Source organism: Neodiprion lecontei, chromosome 4 (assembly GCF_021901455.1).
Source record: "Neodiprion lecontei isolate iyNeoLeco1 chromosome 4, iyNeoLeco1.1, whole genome shotgun sequence".
Taxonomy (NCBI): domain Eukaryota; kingdom Metazoa; phylum Arthropoda; class Insecta; order Hymenoptera; family Diprionidae; genus Neodiprion; species Neodiprion lecontei.
Window position 1 is genome coordinate 9,461,910 of NC_060263.1, and position 27,752 is coordinate 9,489,661.

The following is a 27,752-nucleotide window of genomic DNA, read 5'->3' on the forward strand; positions in this document are numbered from 1 at the left end:
CGAGACGGCTCGTGATCCGGCAAAGCTATACGAGAAAGCCGTTCAATGTCCTGACTAAGAGACGCAAGGTCTTCGTCCCGTCCTTGTCTTCTCGTCTGTAATTGTGCTGTGTACAGTTTTGTTAAGTGGTCATTTCCGTACCTCAACTTTAATGCAGAACTAAGTTTTTCATAATCAGAGATTTCTTCCTCAGACAACGCCGTTAAAACATTCAAAGCCGGCGTTCGAAGACAGGAGGCAAGACTGTGGGCCCTCATGGCGGAGTCCCACTGATTATGTTTAGCAATTGTATTAAACTGGCGTTCATAATCTGCCCATGGAATTTTTCCGTCAAAAATTGGCGGTTTTAAAGGATAAAGAGGCTTCTCATTAATCTGAGAAGCAACCTCAGGAAATCCTGAATTATTTAATTGATTAAAATGAGAATATTGAGGTCGAACTTGAGGCAAAGACTCGGAAAAACCAGCCTCATTATTTACTCTCATTCTACTAATTGGAGATTCATCTACTCTCCTAATAAAAGGCACAGACCTTGATTCAGGAACATCCTGGGTTCGACCTGGATGTTGGACCTGTCGAACAGCGGAAACGGGAACAGGAGAAGGAACAGGAGAGAGAAGCGGCGTAACGACTCTGGAACCTCGTGGAGTGACAGCCGGTTCTCCTGAGCCATTCACCTGATGAACAGCCTGAAGAGCTGCCACAGTCGTCCGGAACAGTTCGTGTAGACTAGTTTCGGATCGTTCTTGTGCTTCTCTATCAAGCCTGCGCTGTTCCAGCTGTTGTTCCTGTTCTCTTTTTCGCTGCTCTTGTTGATCAAGAAGCAGCTGAAGAAGTTGCTGTTGTTGGCGCTCAGCAGCCTCTTGCTGTTGAGACATGATCTTCAGCAGATCAATTTGAGAGATTGTCGAAGGAATTGGAAGAGGGTTCACTGAAGGCGATGGAATTGTTTCAGGGACCCGCGGATTCTCCATAACAAAAGGTTCTTCTCCGCTACTTTCTCTTCTTCGTGAGCGCGTCAAACGACTGCTACTCATAATTAAAGTTCGCGCACTGAGTTGATTCAATTAATAAGAACTCAAGATCCCGCTTCTGACACCAATGTAACGTTTTAGGCGTTACGTTAATAAAATATGGATCCGCGAGTTTACTTATTATCGAATCAAAGGCGTGAACAAAAATATCGTGATAAATGCTTTTAATGCAATATACGTGTTTCTTGTTTAAAGTCTGAAACAAGACTGTTTTTACAATAATATCGGTTGGCGCAGCAACCTTATTCTTTTTAAAGACATAAGAGGTTTATAAACGTCTTTTATCTATGCCGACTACTAGATCATTAAAGAGGGGGCAAAAGGGGTGATTTCACCCTTTGTAACAATATTTAGACCATGTACGGTAAGTAATGTAACCTCAACCATCGTCTCAACCAGCCTCAACAATGTTTAGCACGAGAACTCTTTAACTGTAAAACTAGTTTCCGAGTTTTGTTTTTAAATTTCAGAAGGCTTTATTTTAATAGCCATCCCATGTCTCCTCCCCTCTTCCTTCTTGGCCACAACCGTTACGATGCGTGTAATGGCTAGAGAGGAATAAAGAAGATGAAAAGAACAGTGTATCAAAATGGTTATGGCCTGCTGTTACTGCGGTAAAAGATCGTGGTGAAAATGCAATTTTTCTTTTTTAACAACAATAATTTCATATGATTGAAATTTTTTTTTCTCAATAACACTAATTTTATATAATTGAAAAACTAACATTCTGTTTAGTCTAGTATTCCATTTCCCCACACTGAAATTTACCATGCATTCGTTAAAATAATTTGATCATAAATACGTACAAATGCGTGTCAGATTGGATTCCTTTACATCAAATTATGTTTATAGATAATGATTATAAATTAATACGATCCAAACTATTAATTACTCAACTTTGAGGGCTAATATAATACGCGTAGTTCAGCTACTACTGTTCAAATTTACCGCCATAATGCGTCAAATTGCCACACGCTTCGAGTTTCCTATCGTTACAGCTAGCGGTGGGAAAAAGACCGTGCCTACCCTATCCAGTGTACAGTACAGATCAGTACCCCCATATTTGAGTGGGAGTTTGATGAACTTGTTTAATAAACATATTTTCCGTGTAGGTGAGGTTTTTTTCAACACTGTATACATCGTTTTCTCTGGATATAAACATGTTACTTCGAACAACTATATGGATAGTTGTTGGTAAAATACATAATGTAAATGGTGGCCCAGAGTGAGCCTATAGAGATCAGTGGTGCTTACTTTACTGCGACTGTATAGACATTTACTTGAAACACGTATTTATTTGAATACCAGTTGTTTATAATACTTCTGAGTTTTTTAAAAATTATTCTGAAATTAAACCTCCATTTACAGGTGTTGTAAAAATGATGTGCTGTGTTACATCTGCAGAAAGTGGGCAATTGGCGATAAGTGTAGTGTGATAAATGCAGTATAAGCCACGGCAAGTACTGTAATCACACGAGTCAGATACCGCTCATCTGCACCTGTAACACATAGTATTTTTAGTAAGATCCGTGAAGGAAAATTCGATTTAAGAAATATTTAAGGTGCCACTAACAATACATAAAATTGGGCGCAGGAAACTTATTCTCAATGCTATAATGTATCAAATTCAATTATTTGGAAATGTGGATGTGCTAAAGTAGGCTCTAGTTTGGTAAATACAGCATTTCAGTTATGCGCACGCCCCAACATTGCCTAATAGCACTATTCGAAAATGGAGCATGTACGCAGGCTCCACAGATTTCGAAAATAAAACTTTCCAAGCAGGTGTTGCATCAACCATTACTTGTTACAATATTTGTCAGATGCATTGGACCTTTGGCGCAAAACTACAGTGTTATAAATTTCTGTATGGAACGTCCTACACGGTATTGGAAGTTTTATTCGGATACTAAACGGTGAATTCACCATAAATCTACTGTTTGTTCCATTTACAAATACAATAAATTTACTACACAGTTTAGTAAATTCAAATTCCTTTTTTGTGTTTTTCCTATAAATTTTAATAAAACCCAAAATTTTCGCTGTATGTCTAAGACAAATACATATTAATTTACGTCGCTGCACCGAATTTGTAAATTTGCAACTCTTTTGTACAGTCAATATGTAGTAAACTCACAATCATTCTTTACAGTGCATATAACATGACACTAGTGATTTTATTCAAGCCTTACACTGATTTTCGATGCTCACTGCATAACAAATGTTATCTTACGCCAAATAAAATGACGGTTACAACGCCCAAAATATAGTTCCATCCCTAACTAATGTAAATTCTAATGACCGAGAACTCACTTCACGTAAATCACTTGTAGGTATATACAGGTATCGCAAAAATGGAAAGGTAACGTTGTGACTCTTAATTAAGTGTTCGATGTATACCTTGTTGTGAGCCACAATTTCCGTGCTGAACAATGACAGTGAACATCTATAATCTTGAATAAGCCTAGGAGTATTCTTCGGTGATGGATCTGGCAATTACCATTCTCCGTACTTCACTTGTGCCAGCCCCGATTTCATACAGTTTAGCATCACGTAGCAGCCTACCGGTCGGATAATCATTTATATATCCATTTCCACCTGTTGCAATTGTTTCCAAAATTGTATTACGTGTAAGCTTGCATCCACATCCCAGATAACAACGCGCGTGCAAATTTTACAACAAAAAGACATCAATGGTTATAAAGCATTGCTATTAATATTACAGCAAAGTATTAAAATTCAGCTATACAGCTAAAACAGCTATCAAAATTCAAGCAAATCATTCTAAGCAAAAGCTGAAAACAAAAAATCTGGTAAATGCAAGCATGTCTTCCTGTGAATCAAAATAGCAAATAATTATTACTGTAGATTTGCTGCACAAAAATTGTTCCGCGCAAATTTTTGGTACAAACGCAACAATAATCGCAGCAAGCGAAGCAGACTTTTTGAACAGACATGCTTCGTTATCTGGGATGATGGCAATAACGTATTCTTAAATGTATTGTCCTACTAATTATTTTCGCTGAGAATATTATAATCTGCTTCAGTTGTTATAAAATCATCACACAATTTCGTATTCATGTGTATCTCTATACCTTTCTTTCGTTGACTACTTTTAGCCCAAAATCCAAGAGAATGCATAGTTTTGTGGTTTGGTTTTGAAATCTACATGAAGGTACAGAATTTGATAAGTGCTTGAAATTCTTTCGTTAATTTATAATGAGTCAAATTTCAGACACAAGACCGAGCACTGGTTTTCCGTGCGAAAGCTTTATTTGGAAAACATCATCTGAATGAGTTGCGAGGACTAGCGAAGTTGGGTTCATCTGATCGTTGATAGTGAAATAAATAAAAAAATTACCAAGAATTTGTACCGCATCTAAAGCAACTTGCGTTGCTCTTTCCGCGCAGTATAAAATCACGCCTGCACAGTCTTTTCGGTTTACGTGACCTGAATCACAAGCTCGTCCTACTGAATATAAGTAACTTCTGCTTGTGCTCAGGCTGGTGTACATATCTGCAATTTTCCCCTATAAAAATTATCAAGTGATAACAGCGCAGAAACGATACATTAATTTAGAGATGTGCTACAGTATTGTTTTTTTTGTTCACAATAAAGAACGAAAAAAAAAACAATGAGGAAAGCAACAAACACCATCAAATGTGTGCATGTTACAAGAGGAATTTATTAAAATATCTGACTGAGACTTTAGAAGATTTTCATTAATTTTTATGTTACTGACCTGAATAAATTGAAACTCGCCAATTCGTTGCCCAAATTGCTTTCTGTTATGCGCATATTCAAAAGCAATGTCACAGCACGCTTGCATAATCCTATATGAAAGAATCAATTCTTAAAAAAGAAATTGTTAATTTGAATATTTTGCAATAATGTTTTTTTTTCTAACCTTGTAATAACAAAAAAGAGATCTTTGGATTTTTTAGAAAATGATTGCTTATGTTATGCTCCGAATGTTGGCTGTATGACATAGATGTACAGACTTGTTAGTGATCATTTCTTACCCGACAGGTCCAGCTGCAAGTACCAAGCGTTCTAGGTCGAGTCCACTGAACAGTACGTAAATCCCTTTATTTAATTCGCCGAGAATATTGCTAGCTGTGGAAAAATATAAGAATAATTTCGAGTAGGAATTTTTTTTTTTTGCATTTGTATATTTTGAACACTTTATGCGATAAAATGTTGAGAATGTAATAATTACTAGGAACTTTGCAGTTTTCGAATACTATTTCGGCTGTATTTGATCCTCGCATTCCCAGCTTGTTCAACTTTGGGGCAGTACTGAAGCCTTCCATTTCCTTTTCGATGATAAACGCAGTTATTCCATGTTGTGGTTTTTCAGTGGTGAAATTCGTCCTTCCGTAAACGACCAACGTATCTGCATCCGGCCCGTTAGTAATCCAAAATTTATTTCCGTTCAAAATGTAGTAGTCGCCCTTCTTTTCTGCACGTAGCTTCATTGACACTACATCAGAGCCTGATCCTGATTCCGACATCGCCAAGGCACCTACATGTTCGCCGCTACACAACTGGAAGCCGCAATAAAACTGTGGTTAAGTAGAGTAGAATCTGAGAATGAATTATATATAATATATATTTAATATATACTATATATTATAACATGTGCGGTTTTCTTGAGGTTTTTACCTATGAGAAAACCTCCGTATTGTGTAGTTCTTTTGCCTTAACCCCTGAAATTAAGGTGAATATGGATGATATAAAGGACTCCCTCTGATGGACAAACGGAAGGTCGGTCTTTCCGACGCAAAAACACCCTGAATCAATTAGCTATACGGACCGCCGTGGTTTATGAACAAGCGCGTCCTTCTTATGTTCCCTTACGTAAGACAAGAACTGTGTCGCTTTTGCTACCGATCGGAGACAAGAGACTGAGGGGTCTGTCACCTGCTTGGAGTCACGGGTTTCCCGGTGCTCCCTTCTGACTGCGAACTCGGAGTAAACAGAGTCGCCTTCCTACTTCTAGTTTTGGGTTGATCACCCAAATACAATGCCGATCCTGCAGACCAGGGACAACCTTGGCTGCCTGTCGGGTTTTGACACAAGGTGAAATTCTGAATAAACAAACCGTTTAGGACAGAGAAACAGACTCGTTGTACAAGTTTGTGGTAATCAACCAAAGTAAGTTTCAGTTGAAAGAAATCATTACAGTGTTGCGCTAAGTGCTCAAACTATCTAAATTCTAAAAGCTAACCGTGAAAATTAACAAACAAAAAATATACAATAAAATAATATTGCAAGAATTTCTAGGTTCTGCTCCTGGTTGTTTTCATGGCTTAAATTTTATATTCTAAGCTCTTATGAAATAATTCCTATCGCTTTAGACATCCCGTGCTATCGTGGATTCTACTTAAACTCATATATCTCTAAGTCGGAACTAAGCGCTTTGCTTGAAGTTCCGTATCACAATTTGCTGAAGCTCCAGACGAGGAACACTTCGCTATCAAAAACCTGGATAAGACAGTTCGGCGTTTTGCCGGACAACCGCTCTTTTACAAAGTCTATCCCTAACTTGTGAGTCAGTTTGGCACTATGTCGGTTAACTGCCGACGATGTTCTCCGCGGTTCTCCTATTTATACTCGCCCCGATTTCCCATCCCGCTGAATCGTCGTCGTCTCCTCCTTATTCATGACCTTTCCGGAGGATCTTCGAGTCAGTGTTGTCAACGAGGCGTCGGTCACCGTTTGTTGTTGTTGTGATTTTTTGTATGTATGGGCATTGCTGATGTCGATGGTGACCTCGATTAGCTGTCCGTTACAATATACCGCAAATTGTTTTTTCAGTTTTCTCTCTTTTTCGTTACGTGTATTGAACGTTGTTGGGAGGCGGGTAGGAATTCAAAAACTTGTCAAAACCGGCCATATGTATTGCTATAAACTTTCAATAATACCGTAGTATTCAAACTGATAAAATGATCACATTTATGCACAAATAAAAGAATTTGATATAATGAATTTTAATCCCAAATTTTGAAAGTTCTCAACAAACTTGTAACATTTCGATGAACAAAGTTGAAATTTATTACATTCCTTGAAATTTGATTAAAGAAGGGTTTACGTGTCAGAATAGATATTGATATTCCATGATTGTGTAATATTCAATGACCCATTCTCTCTATTTAATAACATATCAGATATATGTATGTTTTTTAACAGAGCCTACAGCTTTGGACCCACTCCCTCGCCCCAGTTCCCGCTGACCAACACCCATATATACTAATTGTATACATTTGTGAAAATGAGTTATTTCACTACTAATCTACGTTCTCAATGTTACACCCAATATTGCGAAAGATATGTCGCGTCCCTCTTTTTAAATCAATAATGTTGCTAGAGTTGAGTCAGAACTAAAGTCCTATATATAACACAGAAATAAAAGTCGACTTTATTCCCTTCTTACACGTTTTAATCATGTACTTGGCGCGAGATTCTACTGAATCTTTTGAATTTTGTAGTTTGAAAGCTGTAAATTAAATTGATATCCGGAGTTTCCATTTCAATGTACTTGGCACAAGGTTTTTGATAGTAAAAGTAATGAATGCGACCCGTATTCGTGAACTGTGAATTACCGAGAGCTTTGAGAAGCAAAAAGAAAAAAAAACCATTCAAAAAAATAAGGATTAGTAAAAACCAAACATCCTCAATGAACCTGTATTTATGTCCACTTCATTAGCAGTTATTCAGTTTTCCATCATAAAGGTTATAGCACCTTAGTAAAAACAAAAGGTTAGAAAATTATAGCACACATCAAAATAAGACAAAAATAACTTTAAATAATCTGCGTTTCTGGTTCGTAATTTATACTATTATACAACATACACTCTCGTTTTTCCCGTCATAGAAAACCTTCATAACTTGCAACCGTACGCTTATAATGTGTCCTTACTTTGGGTAGATACTTTTGCTTTTGCTCCTCGGTACCATTTCTGTGGATCTGGTTCAAGCACAAATTTGAGTGGGCTCCATAACTGAGCGCTATCGCCGAAGAAGCTCTGCTCAATTCCTCCATGATAACTATGTGGTCAAGGTATCCACCTCCGGTACCACCGTAACATTCTTTAGCCGTGATCCCCAACAGACCCAATTTTCCCAAGTCCTTCCAAAACTCCTGAATCGTTATTGAGGAACAAATTAAAGCATTTGAAAATATACCTTACAAATGGAAACAAACGATTCATTCTGTAATCTGTTAGGCTTCCCTAACAATGCGGTGAAATAATTATTTTTAACTTTTATCACCTTTGGTGATAGAAGAAATGCATTGATTTCGGTCGAAAATCACTTTTTCTAATTTCAACGAATCTTTATATTTTCGAACCTTTAGAATCCGAAAGACAGGTTTTTAATAAAAATGACGATCTGTCCGATATACTCCCGCAATGATCTCGGATAAGACTCGATGGAAAAATCTAAAACTCACAGGATTTTACAATGAAATGATGGGCATGCAAAATGACTATGTCCCGTTTAATTTGAACTTCTGGTTTTACCGGAAATGAATCGATTTTCAATGTTTCTCGACAAATCTGTACTTTTTCCTCCTCATTAGTTTTTCTGAACAAACGATTACGATGTTCCCAGTTTATATATTTATTTTAAAAAACGCTGTAAATTTTTGGTTTTTCAATATTTTTTTTTTCATTCCGCCATTTTTCAGATCATTGCGGAAATTTGTCCCACAGACTGACAGACTCTTCCCTTTTCATGATGATGAAAAGTATTGCGAAAAAACAGTCCTTCCGGCTTGTTTTTCTTGGTAGATGAGTTTTCACAGTATTTGATTACTCACCCTGAGTTCAGCAAATGAATTTTGCTCGTCAATCTCAGCTGCCTTCGGCGCAAGTTCCTTTTGTGCAAAGTTGAAAGCTAGAGTGCGTAGCTATTTGTAGACACAAACGAAAGCTCACATTAGTTAAGGTACCTCTATAAAACGACTGTAAAAACCAAAGGAAAGCACTTTTTGATCACTTTTTTTTTTTTTTTTTGATGGAAGAAAAAGTAATAAGATAACATTTAAAAAAGTTATTAGCTATATGTTTAAGTATAATACAAAAAATCACTATCCACGTGTATTAAAAAATAGCAATACTGGAGCCATTCTCGTGAGTCGTATTGAATTCTGCGGCACACAGTATAACAGGTGCAAATTTGAATCTGGAAAAAAATTTTAAAAATCACTGAATCTATATATTATTAGCTACAGAAATGCCCAGGGGATTTAAAAAATTTCCATCATTGTGTAATTCGTGAGTATTTCAATGGAAATATTCAATTATCGACCAGAAGCGGGCACTTATTTGTGTAGCTATGTAAATTAAATGGTTTTTTAATTTATTTTCAGATTCAATTTTGCACCAGTTACACTGCGAGCCGCATGTCTCGCGAGAATGGCTCTAGTTTCGCCAATTCTAAATACTTGTTGATAATAATTTTTTGTATTATACTTAAATGTATGCGATTTGAAGTTCATGACCCAGAAATGATAACCATGTAGGAATTTGTCGTTGAACTTTAACCTAAATTTAAACAAAATGCGAAATGGACATTACGTCATTTATTGACCCCAATTGACGAATCCCTACATAGTTAAATGTATGCCCAATAACTCCCTTAAGAACTATTATCTCATTACTTTTGCAACCATCAAGAGAACAAAAATAAAAAATTGTCAAATTTTTAGGTTTCTACAGTAGCGTTACTCCTTAATTTATACAATGTCGTGCATATTAGTGGGTGCATTGGTTGATATTATAATATGTATAATATTTTAAACATTAATATACACTGTTAAAGTCCACAGACTTTAGCTGATTTCTTTCTTCTGTTTTCTTTAAAACGTATTAACAGTTTTTAAAAATCAGCAACTGTAATGATGCGTACAATTATAATTATAATAAATTGAGTCATAAGTTTTGAACTGGTATTGTTTGATTTTTAATGCAAATTTTTTACTCCACATATACTATCAAGAATATTATATTTGGCGATCCATGAGTTACGTTCAAACATGACGAAATAGACTAATTGTAAGTCAAGTTTATTTGCTTTTCCTTATCTACTTAGTTGCTTCATTACAATTTCACGTAGCATAAGGAATTCTGTTTGATTCAGACACATATTCCAGTCCAATATCGTCTGATCATCGGCCTTTGCATAATTTAGAAGTCGATGCGCAGGTCACGGTTAGGTCACGATATGCGCTCGAATTATTTTATGCTCAAGTGTAAACGTACCTCTTGTTGTTGATTGGTGAGACCGAAAATATGTTCGTCAATTGGATAATATTTTGATAAAAAACGTGTATTGTATTTTGATAATTTGCAAAAATAGTTCGTAACTTTTAAAAAATCCTTACAAACTGCATTGATAGCCATATTAAACGGAATTATTTCACTTAATCTACAGTACCGCTGACTCGCATGCTTCGTGAGCAAACTGTGAGCCGTAAATGACTTGCGATAAGACTGATTACACTGTGTCGAATTTATCTCATACGACGTAACGAAGGGTATGACGTAATTTCAAAGTACTTGTGTGTACGGAGAATTCCAGTTTGTCACAACCACCGAACGAAACCTATGACTCCATTTTTTTTTTCACCCATAGAATGCTGTAGTATTACCCGAAAGAGAATAATTTTGTGAATATTATTTCTTACTTCGTACAACTGTAAAACACATGATTTTTTTTTTTGCAAAAAACGTCATTTAATTAATTTCCTGGTATTCTTATGAGGAATTCAATTGAAAAGCTTCCTTCATTTACTGTTAATCACCTTGGGTGATGTAAGATAAGTCATAAAAACTGTTTGTTTCGTGACACTTTTCGTCAGTAAGGAAAAAGTATAGGTTTATCAGTAGGAACAAACAAAAAAAAAAAATTTTTTTTTAAATACAGACCTAAAACAAATTTTTTTCGTTAAACACCTGAATTTTCTCAACATGTGATTAAATGAATAAATAAACTCGGAAAAATATAATCGTTCATTAGGAAAAAGTGTAAGTTTCCATTCATGATGGGCATGAAAAATTGCCATGGGCCGTTTAATTTGAGCTTCCGGTTCTACCAGAAATGAATCGAATTTCAACGTTCTAGCGACAAACGTATAATTCGTCCTCTCTATTTTCTTAGTGAACGATTATATTTTTCCTAGTTTATTTATTTAATTAAAAAAGTTTTTACAAGATTTTTTGTTTCTCATAAAGAGAAATTTTCTAAAACTTCTTTTCATTTCTTTCTACTGATAAACCTATACCCTCTTCTTTTCCAATGAAAAGTGTCGAAAAAAAAAAAATTGTTGTTTATGGCTTGTTTCGTACAGTTTTGTTGCGCAAAAATCAGAAATCCCCATTTTCTCAGGAGTGCCGTAATTGATTGCAATAAAATGTTGACACAAGATTGTGTACGAGAGAACCGAACGATGGTTATACGCGAATTTCAGGTTAAGAATATGTCAGCGGTGCGCCGCGCATCACTGCGCATCGCTACCGTCTAGTGTGACCACACGACCGATGCGGAAATTCACCCCGAGTATGAAAATAGGGCAACCCGCTTCATTTCGGTGTTCAGCGGTTATGGTTTATAAGGTTGCATGGTGTCAACGGCGAACTTTGACAGCAAAATTATCAATATTTGCCGAGTTGAAAGTTACTGCTTGCGCATACGAATGCTATTTCGTCAGGGTGTGAATTTTGAAATTCGCGGGATCGTTTTCCTGAAAATGACGAAGCCAATCAATGTGCAGGTAGCAGAACTTGAACGTACAATCAGCAAAGTACTAGCCAATCACCTTAACCGCTGGGCTATCGCGCTCGTCGTTACGGCGTGTCATATTTGAGGCTCAAACTCGGCACAAGAAATTATTTTGATCGATTGTTCGAAAACGCGGGCACACTAGGGTGAACGGTGGCAGGGGGTGACACTTGGGACCGAACCCTACACTGTCAAGAAAGGACGCTCCGGACTCGATCACAACTGTCGGGCCGTCCCCTTGTAAGTCCTAGACCCACTGTACGGTGGTGCTGCAGTCAACGCGTCATTTCAGCCGCCATGACAGTGATGTAGTGAACGCGTAAACATTACGATTTCACAAGCGTTGCATACGGTAGTGTTTGGAGTGGCTTGTGAAAAGTAAAAAATTTGAGATTTACCGAGTCAAAGTAACGGTTTGTGTCTGCGATGGCTCCAGTAAGAAAACCCATTGCGTTGTGGAAATGAGTGGTGCTTACGTGTGAGTCAGATGTTCGCAAAGAAAGACCCCACCGGATCCCGAAAAATGTGAACCAAGCTAATCTCCGGGTGAAATGTTTAGGTAATCCTGCACAAAGTAACCTAGGGGTTGCGGAGTTGAACAAATATCGAGTGTGTCACAGGCATTTTTCCACCACTGACTACTTGACGCAAACTCAAACAGTACTCTGAAAGAGGCGACTTTACCGAGTTTGCGGCTGCCGGTTAGTACTGTCGAGAATGACGGTGATTCTTCTGTATACGAGTTTCCGAAAAGCTCTGAGATGTGTCGAACAATTGTTCTAGAGACAGAGCTTGCTGAGCAGTCAGTCACCCCTTCATTATACCAAGGCGATGAACCTGTGACGAAGCTCCGAGGGCGAATCTGTATCCGTCTCACGGAAACGGAAACGTCCTCTAGGGTCTCATTTATCGGGTCTTCCAAAAAGAGAAACGTACCCCATAAAGGAAGTTCGAGGTTTGAGAGCTGCCGTCAATACTTACAAAAAACGAGCTTCAACACACACAGACCTGCTGCAGCAGGCTATGAAACTGTGCAAGGTCAGGTCTCTTGAAGCATTCGTGGGATAATTAACTAAAAAACAGTTCATATTTTTCAGAATGCAGCTCAAAAACAACGGTGTCTCACCGCGAGGACGGCACTTCACTCTGGAGGAAAAGCTTTTATCACTCTCCTGGATGAAAGCATCTGGTAGAGGGTATCGGTTGCTTCAATCGCAATTTCAATTATCATCCGTTCGCAAGTTAAAATCATTGTTAAATAGATATCCCTTAGATGCTGGAATTGGCGAAAAGTTTATTGGGGCCTTGAAAAATTTTCAAAATAAATTCGTCACACTCATGTGGGATGAGGTGAAATTGGATGCAAATTTATAGTATTGTAACGTTTTAAGACGTTGCAACATAAATACGGGTTCACGAGCTTATTTAGAGAGTCAATTAAAGGCGCAAATACAATGTTATGGAAAAGCTTTAATAGCAGAGAACGTGTTTTCAGTTCAAAGTCTGAAACAAGACTGTTTTTACAATAATGTTGGTTAACGCAGCAACCTCATTCTTTCTAAAGACTGTAACGTGGCGTTTCAGAGTCGCCCGTCACAAGGGCACACAACCGCTATTATTTTTAGTTTACGCGTCCTCAGCAGGGTACTCCAACCGAACTCGATACAAAATAGGCAATAACTACTTTTCAACTAATTCTTTTTTGTAAATTCTTTATTTCGCGCTTCGGCGCAAGCTAACAAGGTACTTGGACGACAACGATCCCGATCAACAAGGGACCACTATCTACCGTTTGCAGCTCTCGACGACTTCGCCTACTGACGGTCTCATCAGACTACACTGGCTACCTTGGTGCACCTTTATATACACCTGGGGTAGCATCCACCCGAACTTTCCGTATCGCCTCGACTGCCGGTGAACAGGGAGATAAAAATCCTCCCGGCGGCCGAGGGCATCGTTCCTCGAAGAGGAACCAGCCGCCAACTCTATCGGATGCCGTAAGGATGACGTGAAGGGCAGACCGTAGCCTGCCATCCTCCGACTTACCGGCCTGGTGCCGGACCGACCCCAAACCACTACGTTCAGGGTGATAAAGCCATCGTTCCGAGGATCGACGCTGCCTTCCTATCGACAGGGACCAATTGTGTGGGTCGTGGTCCACGGTTTGGCCAACCGTCTGACTGCACGACCTCAGGTACAGGCAGCTAGCTACTGCCTGTACAAAAGCCGGTGGAGGTGAACAATGAGGCGTCACTCTCCACCCGGTAACTTTGGCCGAGAGGCACCCTATGTATGCCTCTGCCAAAGAAGTCCCCGATGATAGGCAGCCTGGACTGTAACCGAAGCAGCTACACATCGTACGAGTTGGTGTCAACGACGAAATCGCGAGCAGCACATTACACCACATCTAGCGGTAATTTTTGGAAAACGTATGACCACGCAGTAACCGATATTCGCCACAGGGGGATGGCCTATTTGCGGTGGGGGTCAACCGACCAATCAAAGGAGAAGAATCACCTCACGACAACCGCGAGATCGGCGAGCTGAACTACGACCTGCTATTCTACGCTCGACCTGTTGAGGAACAGCTTCGATTTTCCAATTACTCTCCCGACCTTTCTACCGATTTAAGCTGCCGACACCTTTTCATTCTACCGCTACCGTCCTACCGTCTATTCTACCGAGTACCTTTATCCTTCTAAACTCTTTTCCTTCTTTTTCCTTTCCTTCCCCGTTTTGCTATTGTACAGTATAATTTAAATTAGAATCAGTTTGTGTGCCTGAGATCAACCGTCAAGGTAAGGCTTCTGCCTTTGAGTTGTACTGTTACGAAGTTGCTCATAATTTCTATTCTTTCTCATAGTATTTATCGACTTTGCGTGAATCATGGTCCACGGTTAAAGTTGCAGTAAGCCGCCGCGCCGTGTGGCTGCATGATTTCGGTCATTAATATTATATTTATTGTTTCTTGGTTGCATCGTGTGATGCCGTTTTGTGTGAATCATGGTCCACGACTTCCGTGTGGCTGCATGATTTCAGTAACTTATTATTTTCGTATCTGAGCGACCTCGTAACTGCCAAATAATTACTTTTCTTGTATTTATGACTTTTCTGATTATTTGTGAATCTCTATTATCTTGCTTCCGTATTTTCTATCGTATTTTGAGCCCTATTGGCTTCATATTTTATTCCAAACTCTTCTTGTAATAGTAGTGTGCCTTGTATTTTATTTCCGTTATTGCTTATTATATTTTTATTTATTTTTGTGCCTATTGTATCGTATATCGAGTTCTTTGGAGTACAAGCGAGCGTAGAATCACCCTTAGATATTACCGCATTTTTCTTTATTACTATTGACAATTTTATACTATTTCTGCCTGTTATTTATTTTTCCGTATTTTGTTAGATTAAGTTCTGTGAATTATTCTTTTGTATTGCGGTGTATTTTAGTATATTTCTCTATTTTGTAAACTCTCCGAAATTCTCTCACTCTCATAACTTTGTATTTTGGTATTCTCTCAAAAGTTATGTTTAGGAATTCACTATTTAATTCCTCAAGTATGTAATGATTATAAATTATCGACTCTACCGTATGAATAATTCTACCGAAGGCTACCTAGTCGATCGTTTGCCGACTTGGTAAATTGTTACTGAATGTCAATCTCTCATCCTGGTTATAATTTATGGTAAATTTGACGTATCATCTACCGAACTACCGTTACGTTGTTTTCTACCGATCGCAGTAAAGCTCTCTCGTTCTAATTAACAGAATAATAATTTTCGTAGTGTCATTTGCAACTTGGGTAAGACCACGTCGCCCAGTGGCGTGTAGTTTTAAGTCAACTCTTGCATTATATCGCATCTCTCGGCCTACGTCTATTTTTCTCTGTTAACTACCGTCTCTCGTGTTAAAGCTACCGTTTACTGCTATTCTACCGATATTTTTGTGAACAACGATTATTTATTTTATTAACTACCGCTATCGATACCACCTTATTTGCCTGTCTCACTTATGTAACCTTCTCGACAATATATGATCGATTGACTTATTCATTTTCCTTTTAACTGGAGTTTATTCTTTATTTTGTTATTTTCTTTAATTCTGGAATTACTGCTAGCTGCCTTGAACTCCGCCACTCTACCGGGATGTACGCGATCGTACCTGTGCCTAGCCAGCCATACAACGGGTACTCTATTTATCCCTTTTGTACGGTTTTGTGTTAATTTTATTGATTTGCATTATTATTTGATAATCGACGCTAACGCGTCTGGCGCCCAACGTAATTATTTTGCTGTAGTTTGATATTGCGGATAAGTAGAGAATCGCGCCAAAGTGTCAACGGTAAGTCCTCATCCGAACGTAACAGAATTTAGCGTTACAAATCGGCGCTCGACGAGGGGCCCGAAAAGGCTTAGCGTTACAAGACATAAGAGGTTTATAAACGTCTTTTATCTACGATGACTACTAGATCATTAAAAGGGGGCAAAACGGGTGATTTCACCCTTTGTAACAATATTAAGAGGTGCATCATCGCAATTTTCTATTCTCCATTTCAGGATGTATGCCATGGATCGTCCCAGCCAAAAATTGTATACGATTAGAATTTTTGTACTTCGTGACTAAATAAAAATCTGAAAAAATTCAGCAACATTTGGCATGCTATGAACAACAATTATCAATAATAATGTCGCCCAAAAGTTATTAACAAATTTTTTCAACAAATAATTATTCAACAATTTATTTGTGAGTTGTTTTTTCTTATGCGAATCAAATGTGTGCATTATTCTGAATGCTTGTGAATTTTTTTAGAATTTTCTTATGATTTTGAAATTTTACAAAAATATTATGAAATATAAGCAAAAACAATGTAAATTTTGTACATGTTTTTGTAGACAGGTTTAGCATCAGTTTTTAAAAGTTTCAAAGACATTTGACCAAAAAATGCATAAATCCAGATATTCTAAAAATTTAAAAACGGGAATTTCAATATCATAAGAAAATTCTTAAAAAATTCACAAGCATTCAGAAAATGCACACTTTTAATTCGTATAAGAAAAAAAAGAACAGACCCATAAATTGTTGAATAACTATTTGTTTACACAATTTGTTAATAACTTTTCGGCCTAATTAGTCATTAGTCAATTCCATGGGACCTTTTTTGTAGAACGTTTCATTTCACATAAATTATCTTGCACAAAGTTTTAGAAATTCCTGAAGGATTTAGTTATTTTCATTTAAATGTAAGTTATTTAGAAAAATCTTATTTCAACAGTTTTAAGTGATTATAAAATAAAAAATGACGATTTTCTTTATTGAAAGTTATTTATTTATAATTTTTAAATCATTATAAGAAAAAGTATATATTAATTTAAGTAAAAATTCGCGACGAATATGATTTATTTTTCTTGAAAAGATTCTAATTTCAGTCTTTGATCATATTCCACAGAAAAATGAGGAGTGGATACAAATATTTTCTCATAAAAAAATTTCCTGAACTATGAAAAAGGTAAATGTATTTTGAATTTTCAATTAAATTTTGTTCCATTTTTCAATGATTTAGAAAATATGAATGAATAACATTCGATGAAGAAAATCGTTATTTTCAATTTTATAATCACTTGAAATGGTTAAAATAAGATTTTTAGAAATAAATTTACATTTAAATGCAAATAACTGGGGAACTTTCAGGAATTTATAAAAGTTTGTAAGAGATAATTAAGGTAAGTGAAACATTCTACAAAAGGTTTCATATAGAATTTTGCGATAAGTCTGATGGTTGTGCGAATAAAATTTTAAAAAATGTATATATAAAAATTGTTGTCAAATAAAAAAGTTTTAAGTAATAATTAAAACTTACATCGTATTGTCTTTGTTTCGGATCGAGTCAATGGATTTATTGCTCGAAAATTTCGGTGTTGCTTCATCTATTTTTGTTACAGCATCCTGCTTTTTCTTTTGGTTTATTTATAATATTTATTGGTGCCATAATTAGCTCACAAATTATACGATAAGACTGATAATATTGATGAAAATAATTATATGAGACGACACATCCTTTCTGTCCAACGTCTTCTGATGATATGACGATATGTTTTTTTGCAAAAACCAAAATCTTGAAATTTATTATAAATTCACCTTCAACCTTGATTACATCTTGAAAGAGTAGATTTATCACAAAATGATAACAGATTTTTTTTTGTAGTTTTCAATTTCCTACAAAAATTTTTCAGTCTTATCAGTACAGCAATCCGCTGATGAATTATAGAATTAAAGTTTGTAAAAAATTTTTCACGTGTTATTTAAATGGAAAATAGAAAATCGCGATGATGCACCTCTTAATATCAATATCAAACAATATTTTCAGCATGACTTGTGAAAAAAATAGTCATTTTTTTTCATACAGTCTAATATTCATAATATAATAACCTTAATTAATAACTTCAATTTTTCGTAGAAATATCCGGATGTTTGAAAATGTCGTTCAACATGACACAACACAAAAATGGTGATCAAGCATACGCCGTTGGAACCATCACAAATGGCATAAACAAAATTGCGGTAAGGATATTAAGCATCGATGATTTACCCAAAAGCTTGAAGAGAAAACGTCCCATAATAATCACTGGAGTTATTACTGAATATCATCATTATTGAGTACAGAGTGTACGTGTTTACTTTGTGCTCATAGTTTTCTCAAAGCTGCATAAGAAGTTAGTTGTGAGTTTTATTTAAAGTGATATTGTTCTGATCGTAAAAATTTTCCGGTTACGCTGATTATTAAACTTTTGACTCAAACGTCGGTCTGTTAAAATAAGACATAGTTTTTCTTTTCCTTGGCTTTGTGTCGAGGTTAGGTAAAGCGCGTGGGCCGGTTTACAGAACTCTTTGTTTTGATCAGCATGACTAGGGTAACCTGTGTGCTCTGCTATGACTATATCGAACGTTCTTCACAAGGGCTTACCACAGGGGCACCTTGTAAGGATAGTTATCATGCTGACTGTGTAGTTGTCAGGTTAAATATTGATAGTACGCGCACTGCCAGAGTCTATCCACAAACAAAGTGCCCAGCTTGTGATGTCACTGATGGCAATGTTGTCTCATTGCTATAGTGTATTAATAAAAAACTTGATGGATTCGGAACCGAGCTTACCAAAGTTGCTACTGAATTTAAGGCGCTTCGCACTGACTTCAATAAGCTTACCGACTACAACAAGGCTACTACTGATGCTAAAGTTGAAGCTATTTCAGCACGGACTGATGACTTGGAGAATCGCCTTGAAGCTGTTGAGTCGAACGCAGCTGAGTTTAAGCTGTCTGCAGCTGATGAAGCTGTACTTCTTCGTGCTGCTTGTGATCAAGCTGCTCATCAGCTTGTTGTCAATGGGTTACCCGAAGCAAATGGTGAGGATGTCAAGAAACTGTCTATATCTCTGGTTGAAGTACTTGATCCCGCGCTGGACGGAGATGAGATTGTGGATGCGTTCAGTATTAGAAAAAGGCGCCATATTGTAGGTTCACGTCGTAGCGGTCATGCAGGACCTCGCTCGGTTATTATTTCGTTGAAGAGCAAGGATGCTTGCAAAAAAGTTATTGAAGCGAAAAAGGGTAAACCGGATATGAATGCTAAGCAGATTGACCAATCTTTGCCTGAAGTCAAGGTCTATGTAAACTGTAGGCAGCCAGCTCAGCTTCACCAGCTCAGAGATCGTGTTTTGAAAGCGTTTCCTAATGTGGATCGAAAACATGTTTGGATTTCTGATGGAGCTGTTTTTCTAAGGAAGTCAAAAGATGGTCGGTCGGTGAAAATTCTGCCTTCCACGAACTTGCAACAACTGTCTATCTAGCTATTTGGGTCTCTTACAACGTCAATTTCTACTAATAACAGTAAACGTGGAGGCGGAGTCGTGCTTTATGTGCGGACGGAGCTCAATGCTCGTCTTCTTAGCTCATCAACTCGTGCTGGAGAAATAATATTGCCTGAATACCTTATCACAGAAGTATGGGGTCCATCACAGCATAAGATCCTGGTTGCTATTGTGTATCGACCACCAAAAGCAGGCTACATGTGCTTGTTTGAGGATGACTTTGGGACTAGAATGATTAACTATAAGTTTGTGTGTGTTCTTGGTGACTCTAACGCTGACTTGTTAGTGAATAATGATAAAGTAATTAGAATACGAGACTTTTTTGCCAGAAATGGTATGAGTATTGTTCCTCTACAGCCAACTAATCACACTGCTGATGCAAATAATTGGATTGATGTTTGTGCTGTCAGTCACCTGTCTGCTCTTGACTCATGGGGGCAGTCAGTTCAACCCTTTTTGTCATCTCGTGACTTGATTTACTTTTGCCTAAAATATAAGCAGCAGAACCCGGCAAGGCGGCTACTTAAATGTTTGTCGTGGAAGGAAGCTGATTTCGGAGCAGCAGCAGAGTTGATTAATCTGAGGTTGCCAGAGCTGGACATTGATTATGGTGATACCTTGCAGTCTATAGATTCGCGACTTGTTAAGCTGAATGACTTAATCAAAGACATTGTGAGTCCGTGTGTTCCTGTTCGTGAATTTACTGCTAAACGACGCCCAGCTCCTTGGATAACGCAGGAATTGCGAGATATTCGTAGAGAACGCGACAGATGCTATCGGCGATTTAAGAGAAGTGGTCATCGGCAGACTTGGGAAAATTATGTAGGACTGCGTCGTCAGGCTCAGTCAATGTGGAAGAAGTGTCAAGCAAACTATCTTCAGTCAGTATTTAATCGTGCGGGGCATACGAAGCAGTTTTGGGGTGAAATGGACAGACTTGGGTTAACAGTGGCCGTTGCGAAGTCGCGGGATGCGCTGCGCTTTAGTGTTGAAGAACTAAATGACTATTATACAACAATAATTGAAGGCAGAGAGCTTCCGCCGTTTAATGAAGTGACAGCTGGATTTGTCCAGCCGAAGGTTAACGCTCAATTTACGTTTTCGCGTGTTAACGTTTGCGATGTAGTTAAGTGTCTCTCAGTCGGCACCTCGCGGGCTGAAGGTGTTGATGGGCTTTCAATTCATGTGCTGAAAACTTTTAAAGATCTGCTTGGTCCGTTGATCACAGATCTTGTCAACTCGACGATGAATAGTGGTTTTTTCTCGACACTATGGCGATCGTCACTCATAACGCCTATACCCAAAGTTTGTAGCCCGTAATCAGTTCCGGACATGCGTCCGATTTCGATTTTGTGTGCGATGTCAAAGATCTGTGAACGTATTGTTCTTGATCAGATCATTAAATATCTAAATGACTATGATGTGCTGGATCAACGTCAGACTGGTTTTTGGCCCGGAATGGGTACGCAAACTGCTGTCTTAAAGTTTGTAGATGATATTAGGTTTGGTATTGATGAGCAGTTGGTCACTATAGCAGTGTTTTTGGACTTAACGAAAGCATTTGATTCTGTTGATCACTTGCTGTTGCTGGGTAAATTTTATAATCTTGGATTCTCGATTGAAGTTATTCACTGGGTGTATTGCTATTTGACTGGAAGAAGACATGCTGTGAGAGATGGTGCAGAGCTGTCTACATGGAGGAATTGCCTTGCAGGAGTGCCTCAGGAAAGTGTTCTTGGTCCGCTATTATTCTCATTGTTTATCAATGATCTTCCTACGTGTCTGCGATATTGCAGTTATCTCTTTTTTGCAGATGATGGTGTTATCTATTTAACATGTAAAATTAGTGACTTAGATAATGCAATTGAAAGGATGAATGAAGATCTTGCTGCGATGGCGGAGTGGTGTCGATTAAATAAGCTAAAGATTAATACCACCAAGACGAAGGATATGATATTAGGCAGTCCGTTCAATGTTAACTTGGTCAAGCTGGATCAGATACCGACTATTGTTTTGGGTAATGAAAATATTGAGTATGTTGTTAGTTTCAAATACCTCGGGGTTCTCCAGATACTATCGTGGGTTGATCAGGTTGGTAAGACTTGTAACTCACAATCAGTTGTTTCTTTACTTTCTCTCTCTCTCGCCACGGTTAACGCGGGACGCGGAGTAGCCCACGCTTTCTAGCTAGGCAACGCCCTTAATGAATGTAATTTGATTCACAGTTTAAACAACAGATCGAGCGTTCGGCATTTGAATCACATGTTCTTGTATATTTGCTGTGACCGGATTTTGTCATATTAGGTTCACTGTATCATCATACCAAAATTCAAACATTGATCAAGTGTCCAAAACCTAAGTAATACAGTTTTTTCAATCATACGTAGCATATGCATAAAGAGAATTATCCGTACTGCACAAAATTTATTGAAAATAACCAAAACTATCCAAAATACTGACGAATATGAAAGAAATGATCACAATGAATAAAAACAAAACTTTTAAATACCTAACTTCAATGTACAGTGTCTGTGAGACAGGTGAATTTATTTGTGCTGATTTGATGACAGGTCTGCAACTGTTGGTCGGTTGTTTCCGATCAACCCGACATTGCTATTGGCTCCCTTTGCAGGTCTGCTCAGATTGTTTTCGTAAACGAATCCACTCACATATACAAAACCCCCGATGCCATGCATCCCCAATTGCACTTGGCGACTTATTTTGCCATAGTTATTATTTTCCCCATAGTAGAAGAAATTCATAGCTTTGCTATAAGTAGAAATTCTATGGCTTCAGACAAATTAAAAACTCGTTATGATATTCGAGCCAGGGATATAAAATTTAATCCCGGAGATTCTGTCTGGCTCTTTCAAGCTCGAAGGCAGAAAGGACGGTGTCCGAAACTACAAAGAAACTGGGAAGGCCCTTACTTAGTGGTTAACCGGATCAAGGATTTACAGGATCCGAAAAAACCTATTTCTTCTCTGATATAACTCTCCTCGAGTTCTGTTTTATTACTTCTACTGACATGTTTGCCAGTATGATGTATTTGAAACGATACTCATTGTCAGTCTCACCTCTGCGTGTCGATCTCGAGTGACGTATATACAATACGCCAGTGCGCGAAAAAGACAATTCCCGTCAGGAATCATCTTGATAATTCTCGTTTGCATGTTTATTTTTTGCGTGTCAGAAACAGATACCTATAAAAATATTTGTCAAAGACTGTCATAAACAGCCGATGACAGCTGTCAAAGGGTTTGCTAGATGCTTTTTGTTTTGTTTTCGGGATCTCACCCCACCGCCAACTTCATGCGTATACTATTGTTATTATAATATTTTTTATACTATTGTTATTATAGTATTTTTTTTACTATTGTTATTATAATCTTTTTCTACCTGTTCATTTGTTTGAAACTTTTTTATTAGATAGAGAGATATATTATTGAATCTTGGTGAGCGGTCAATTATATGTATAACGTATTTTTTGTTAACGTTTCGGCCCGGATATGGGCCCTTCTCAGAACGATTAATTTATTTATTTAACTGTCAAGAACAAAATAAATTTTTTATAAGAAAAGTACAATCAGACATTAAATACTATAGATGTAATACTATTAAGGCTATTGTATATTATAGGTTGGTAAGTACAAATTGATTAATTGTTATGATTGAAAAAAGATAGGCTTAGAGAGTAATTTACCTTTTTATAGGAAGGGGATTAAGATATAAGTCGAATTCATAAAATACAATTTGTCGAGCCAAAGTTCTGTAGGTGTTCTAACACCTACAGAATTGCTAGATACGACCTTTGCAACTCCCTACAAACTAGGGTGAACAAACTCACTTTCAATTGGTTCAACTCCAAATTAATAAACAAAAACATACACAGAAGCATCTCTACCTACAATAGTGTCCCCCCACGTGCATATGGGCTACTTAAAATCCATAAAGAAGAAGTCCCATTACGAATTATAGTCTCTTTTGTCAATAGCCCGACTTACGCCTTATCCAAGTTAATCAATTCATGGCTCACCACAAATATCACCCCCCCCCCCCCCCCCCCCCACCTCCAGAGTCAAAGATAGCTTTACTTTAGTTGAAACAATAAAAAAATTGATTATTCCAGACAACTACATTTTAATATCGCTAGATGTAATATCTCTTTTCACCAATGTTCCGACAGACCTTGCTATTCACGCAGTAAATAACCGTTGGGCCTCTCTAGATAAAAAGATCCCAATTCCACTCAGTGAACTAGTTAAAGTCTTAAACATTTGTTTCGATTCGGCAATCTTTAAATTTAACAATGACACATATGCACAACAATTCGGGTTGCCCATGGGATCCCCTCTCTCTCCTGCAAATCTATACACAGTGCCATATCGAGGAGCTCGACTCCTGTTCCTCAAGGATGTCAGCTAATGCCGAAAGGGTATCTCGTTGGGCAGCACACAATCATCTCAAACTAAACGTACTCAAAACTCAGGCAATTGTCCTGGGTTCCCCCTATTACATAAATGCTTTGCCTTCTGTTGCTAACACCTACATCAACATAGGAGGAGCCCGGGTCAAGTACCAATCTTCTGTCCGCAGCCTGGGGTTGGTGCTTGATGCCAAGCTAAACTGGAAGGATCACGTTACACAATTGTGTAAGCGTGCCCACTCTCTCATGTACAGACTCTACTTTTTCAGGAAGAGCACCAACCTGGGACTGCGCAAACACCTAGTGCAAGCTCTCTTGTTCCCAATCATTGACTACTGCTCACTGGTATACTGTGACCTGACAAACGAACTAGACACTAAACTGCAAAGACTGGCTAACTCTGGAATCCGTTACATGTAAGGTGTAAGGAGGGATGAGCACATCTCCCCTTACAGGCGCGAGCTGCAATGGCTTACCACCGCTGGTCGGAGGAAATATTTCAGGGCCTGCTTTTTAAGAAAAATTTTCAACACTGCTACACCAGCTTACATCCTGGCCTTCTTCGACTTCCACGTTGCACTCAGACCTGTGAGGGGGGAGGTGACACCTCTAGACATCCCCCCCTTCGCCACAGAGACACTGAGAAATTCATTTCATATCAGTGCCTCTTATCTATAGAATTCATTACCGCCTCATCTTCGCAACACTAGAAACATCTCTCACTTTAAAACACTGGCTAAGCTATATTTCTTGGAACAGGAGAAATAGTTCTCTGCGTCGACTCACAAACACCACACATAAACACATTACCCTACACGTCACCTCATTTCATTCCACACGCTCACACAAATATATTATACTCTTTTACATTAATTCTGTAAAATTAATAATTAATTCTATTTTCTATGTATTGTACAACACAATGTACATTAATAAATCTAATCTAATCTAATCTAATCTCCAATCCTGTCAGATCTTGTGATGGAAGACCTAGAAAGGTCATGCATTAGCAATCTAGATTTTGATTTACCCTTGTACTTCCGATATGTTGACGATATTCTAACTGCAGTCCCTAAAGAAAAAATAGATTACACACTGAATATTTTCGACCAATATCATCCACGACTACAATTCACCATTGAAATAGAAGATAATAACGCCATCAATTTCCTAGATTTATTGCTGATACACAACAACACTAAAATCAAAACAGATTGGTTCCACAAAAAAACCTGGTCTCAAAGATATTTGAATTTTAATTCCCACCACCCGATGTCCTACAAGATAGGTACCATCTTTAATCTTGTTGACCCAGCCATCAAACTATCAAGTACAGAATTCCATGAAAAAAATCTGTCACTCATATATAATATATTAAGATGGAATGATTATCCTCACGGCCTTTTACACAAACATATAAATAAGAGACGCTCCCATATCAACAACTTACTTGACAATAATATTGACTCTGCTCCCGCAGACGACAACAATAGACCTGCCACTACATTTATTCCCATCCCATATGTATCTGGTCTCTTTGAGTCACTGAACCGTCTATTTACTAAACATAATGTCAAGTTTCTGGGAACAAATTTAAAAGACTTACAAATAGTCTTTGATTCGGGAAAAGATAGGATCCCCATGGGCAAACGATCCAATGTTGTGTACAAAATACCTTGCATTGATTGCAATCAAGTTTATATCGGACAAACTGGCCACCATCTAAACATCAGAATCAAAGAACATCAACGCAATGTACAAGAGAATGAAGAACGTCACACTGCTCTAACAAAATATGTGACCAATAAACAACATACTTTTAGTTATGACAATACAAACATCCTCTGTGAAGAATCCAATTATTATAAAAGGTTATTACTAGAAATGTGCAATATTGTAGGACACACTAATTCCGTTAACCTTAGACAAGATGTTGAATATCTTAGCAATACTTACAAACCGCTAATCTCCACCCACATATCACACATTGTTTAACCTTAACTATACACATAAAATTATTGTCCCTATGGCACAGTTTTTTTACATAATTTTTTTGTTTTTTTTTTATATCTGTTTATATCTGGTTCACCTTCACTCTGGGTCATATTTGTTTCTCCCATCAGTCGTTATTCACCAGTTGACCCAATCGGTTCAACAAAATTTTTGTTAGACATGGAGAACAGGGTCATAAAGATCCCAGTACCACTTTCTTGGACATTGCGTAAACTAATTTAACTGCTATAAAAAATTTTCTTTAAAACTTTTTTAATACATTGACATATAGACAGTGATGATACATAGTTTTTTTAATTAATTACCTCGAATTTGTAACTCCTACACTTTAAACAACCGGAGGAGCCGACAATGACTACTGTTACTCGAAGAACTTTGGCTCGACAAATTGTATTTTATGAATTCGACTTGTATCTTAATCCCCTTCCTATAAAAAGGTAAATTACGCTCTAAGCCTATCTTTTTTCAATCATAACAGATAATCAACTTGTACTCACTAATCTATAATATACAATAGCCTTAATAGTATTACATCTATAGTAATTAATGTCTGATTGTACATTTCTTATAAAAAAATTTATTTTGTTCCTGACAGTTAAATAAATAAATTAATCGTTCTGAGGAGGGCCCATATCCGGGCCGAAACGTTAACAAAAAATACGTTATACATATAATTGACCGCTCACCAAGATTCAACAATATATTATCCACGAGGTCGAGAATTCTTACCCTTCATTATAATCTTCTTTATACTATTGTTATTATAATCTTCTTTATACTATTGTTATTATAATCTTTTTGACCTGTTCATTTGTTCAGAACGTTTTTATTAGATAGAGAGATATATCAAACAACAGATCAAGGACTTTGATCACGAGCAGAAAGAGGACCCGTTTGATGATTTTTCCTTTTTACTTTTGTGGTTGCATCCGGCAGGAAGTACATTAATTTGGTGTGTGACCGCAACAAATTAATTTCATAGAAATTCAAAAAAATCATTCACAAAAACGATCAAAATAATGCAAACAATCATAAACACTGACGAATAATAAGTAAAATTACCATTATGTTGTGACCAATATACACCAAGAAAAACAGATATTGTAAAGAAATTACTTCCAACATTATAGATCAAAGACATTACGTTCATCAGGAATAAAACGTCGGATTTTCTCGACACATCACGTCATTGCGTATATAATTATTCAAGTTGGAAGTATTTGGTTAACAATTATTTAATACGAAAGTAAGTATTTACTTATCCTGTCACCACAAAAAAGTATAATAATAATAGATAAATATATTGTTACAAAGGGTGAAATCACCCGTTTTGCCCCCTCTTTAATGATCTAGTAGTCAGCATAAATAAAAGACGTTTATAAACCTCTTATGTCTTTCAAAAGAATAAGGTTGCTGCGTCAACCAACATTATTGTAAAAACAGTCTTGTTTCAGACTTTAAACGAGAAACACATATTACGCAATTAAAGCATTTTCACAACAATTTATTCACGCTCTTGATTTTTGACTTGATAATTAAACTCGCGGATCCATATTTATTTTCCGTAACGTCAAAGTACGTTACATTGGTGTCAGAAGTGGGATCTTGAGTTTCTTTTCAATTA

General features: G+C 37.3%; 1 protein-coding gene across 3 annotated transcripts; it reads right to left on the reverse strand.

Annotated features, from left to right (window-relative positions):
- Positions 1-2,309: 2,309 nt before the first annotated feature.
- On the reverse strand, positions 2,310-12,063 carry LOC107227461 (isovaleryl-CoA dehydrogenase, mitochondrial). Of its 3 annotated transcripts, none has more exons than XM_046736997.1 (9): positions 11,861-12,063; positions 8,861-8,950; positions 7,958-8,179; positions 5,255-5,582; positions 5,058-5,151; positions 4,778-4,868; positions 4,396-4,564; positions 3,435-3,632; positions 2,310-2,533 (listed from the first exon to the last, which is right to left on the reverse strand). In XM_046736997.1, exons 1-8 carry the CDS (start codon positions 11,900-11,902, stop codon positions 3,499-3,501), a joined length of 1,170 nt encoding a protein of 389 aa, XP_046592953.1. In that variant the 5' UTR covers positions 11,903-12,063; the 3' UTR covers positions 2,310-2,533; positions 3,435-3,498. The 3 variants fall into 3 exon arrangements, with proteins under 3 accessions (XP_046592953.1, XP_046592952.1, XP_015524095.1); XM_046736996.1 differs by lacking the exon at positions 11,861-12,063 and adding an exon at positions 10,305-10,859 and having other exon boundaries at positions 3,435-3,595; XM_015668609.2 differs by lacking the exon at positions 11,861-12,063 and adding an exon at positions 10,305-10,726.
- Between the last annotated feature and the right edge of the window lie 15,689 nt (positions 12,064-27,752).

What these genes read in the sequence shown, in the direction of transcription:
- LOC107227461 (XM_015668609.2), bottom strand. Translation starts at nt 10,445, where the DNA reads ATGGCTATCAATGCAGTTTGTAAGGATTTTTTAAAAGTTACGAACTAT. An exon ending in ATTCATTTGCTGAACTCAGG is followed by an intron (nt 8,180 to 8,860) that starts GTGAGTAATCAA and finishes ATAACGATTCAG; the next exon opens with GAGTTTTGGAAGGACTTGGG. An exon ending in AGCAAAAGTATCTACCCAAA is followed by an intron (nt 5,583 to 7,957) that starts GTAAGGACACAT and finishes TGCGGCTTCCAG; the next exon opens with TTGTGTAGCGGCGAACATGT.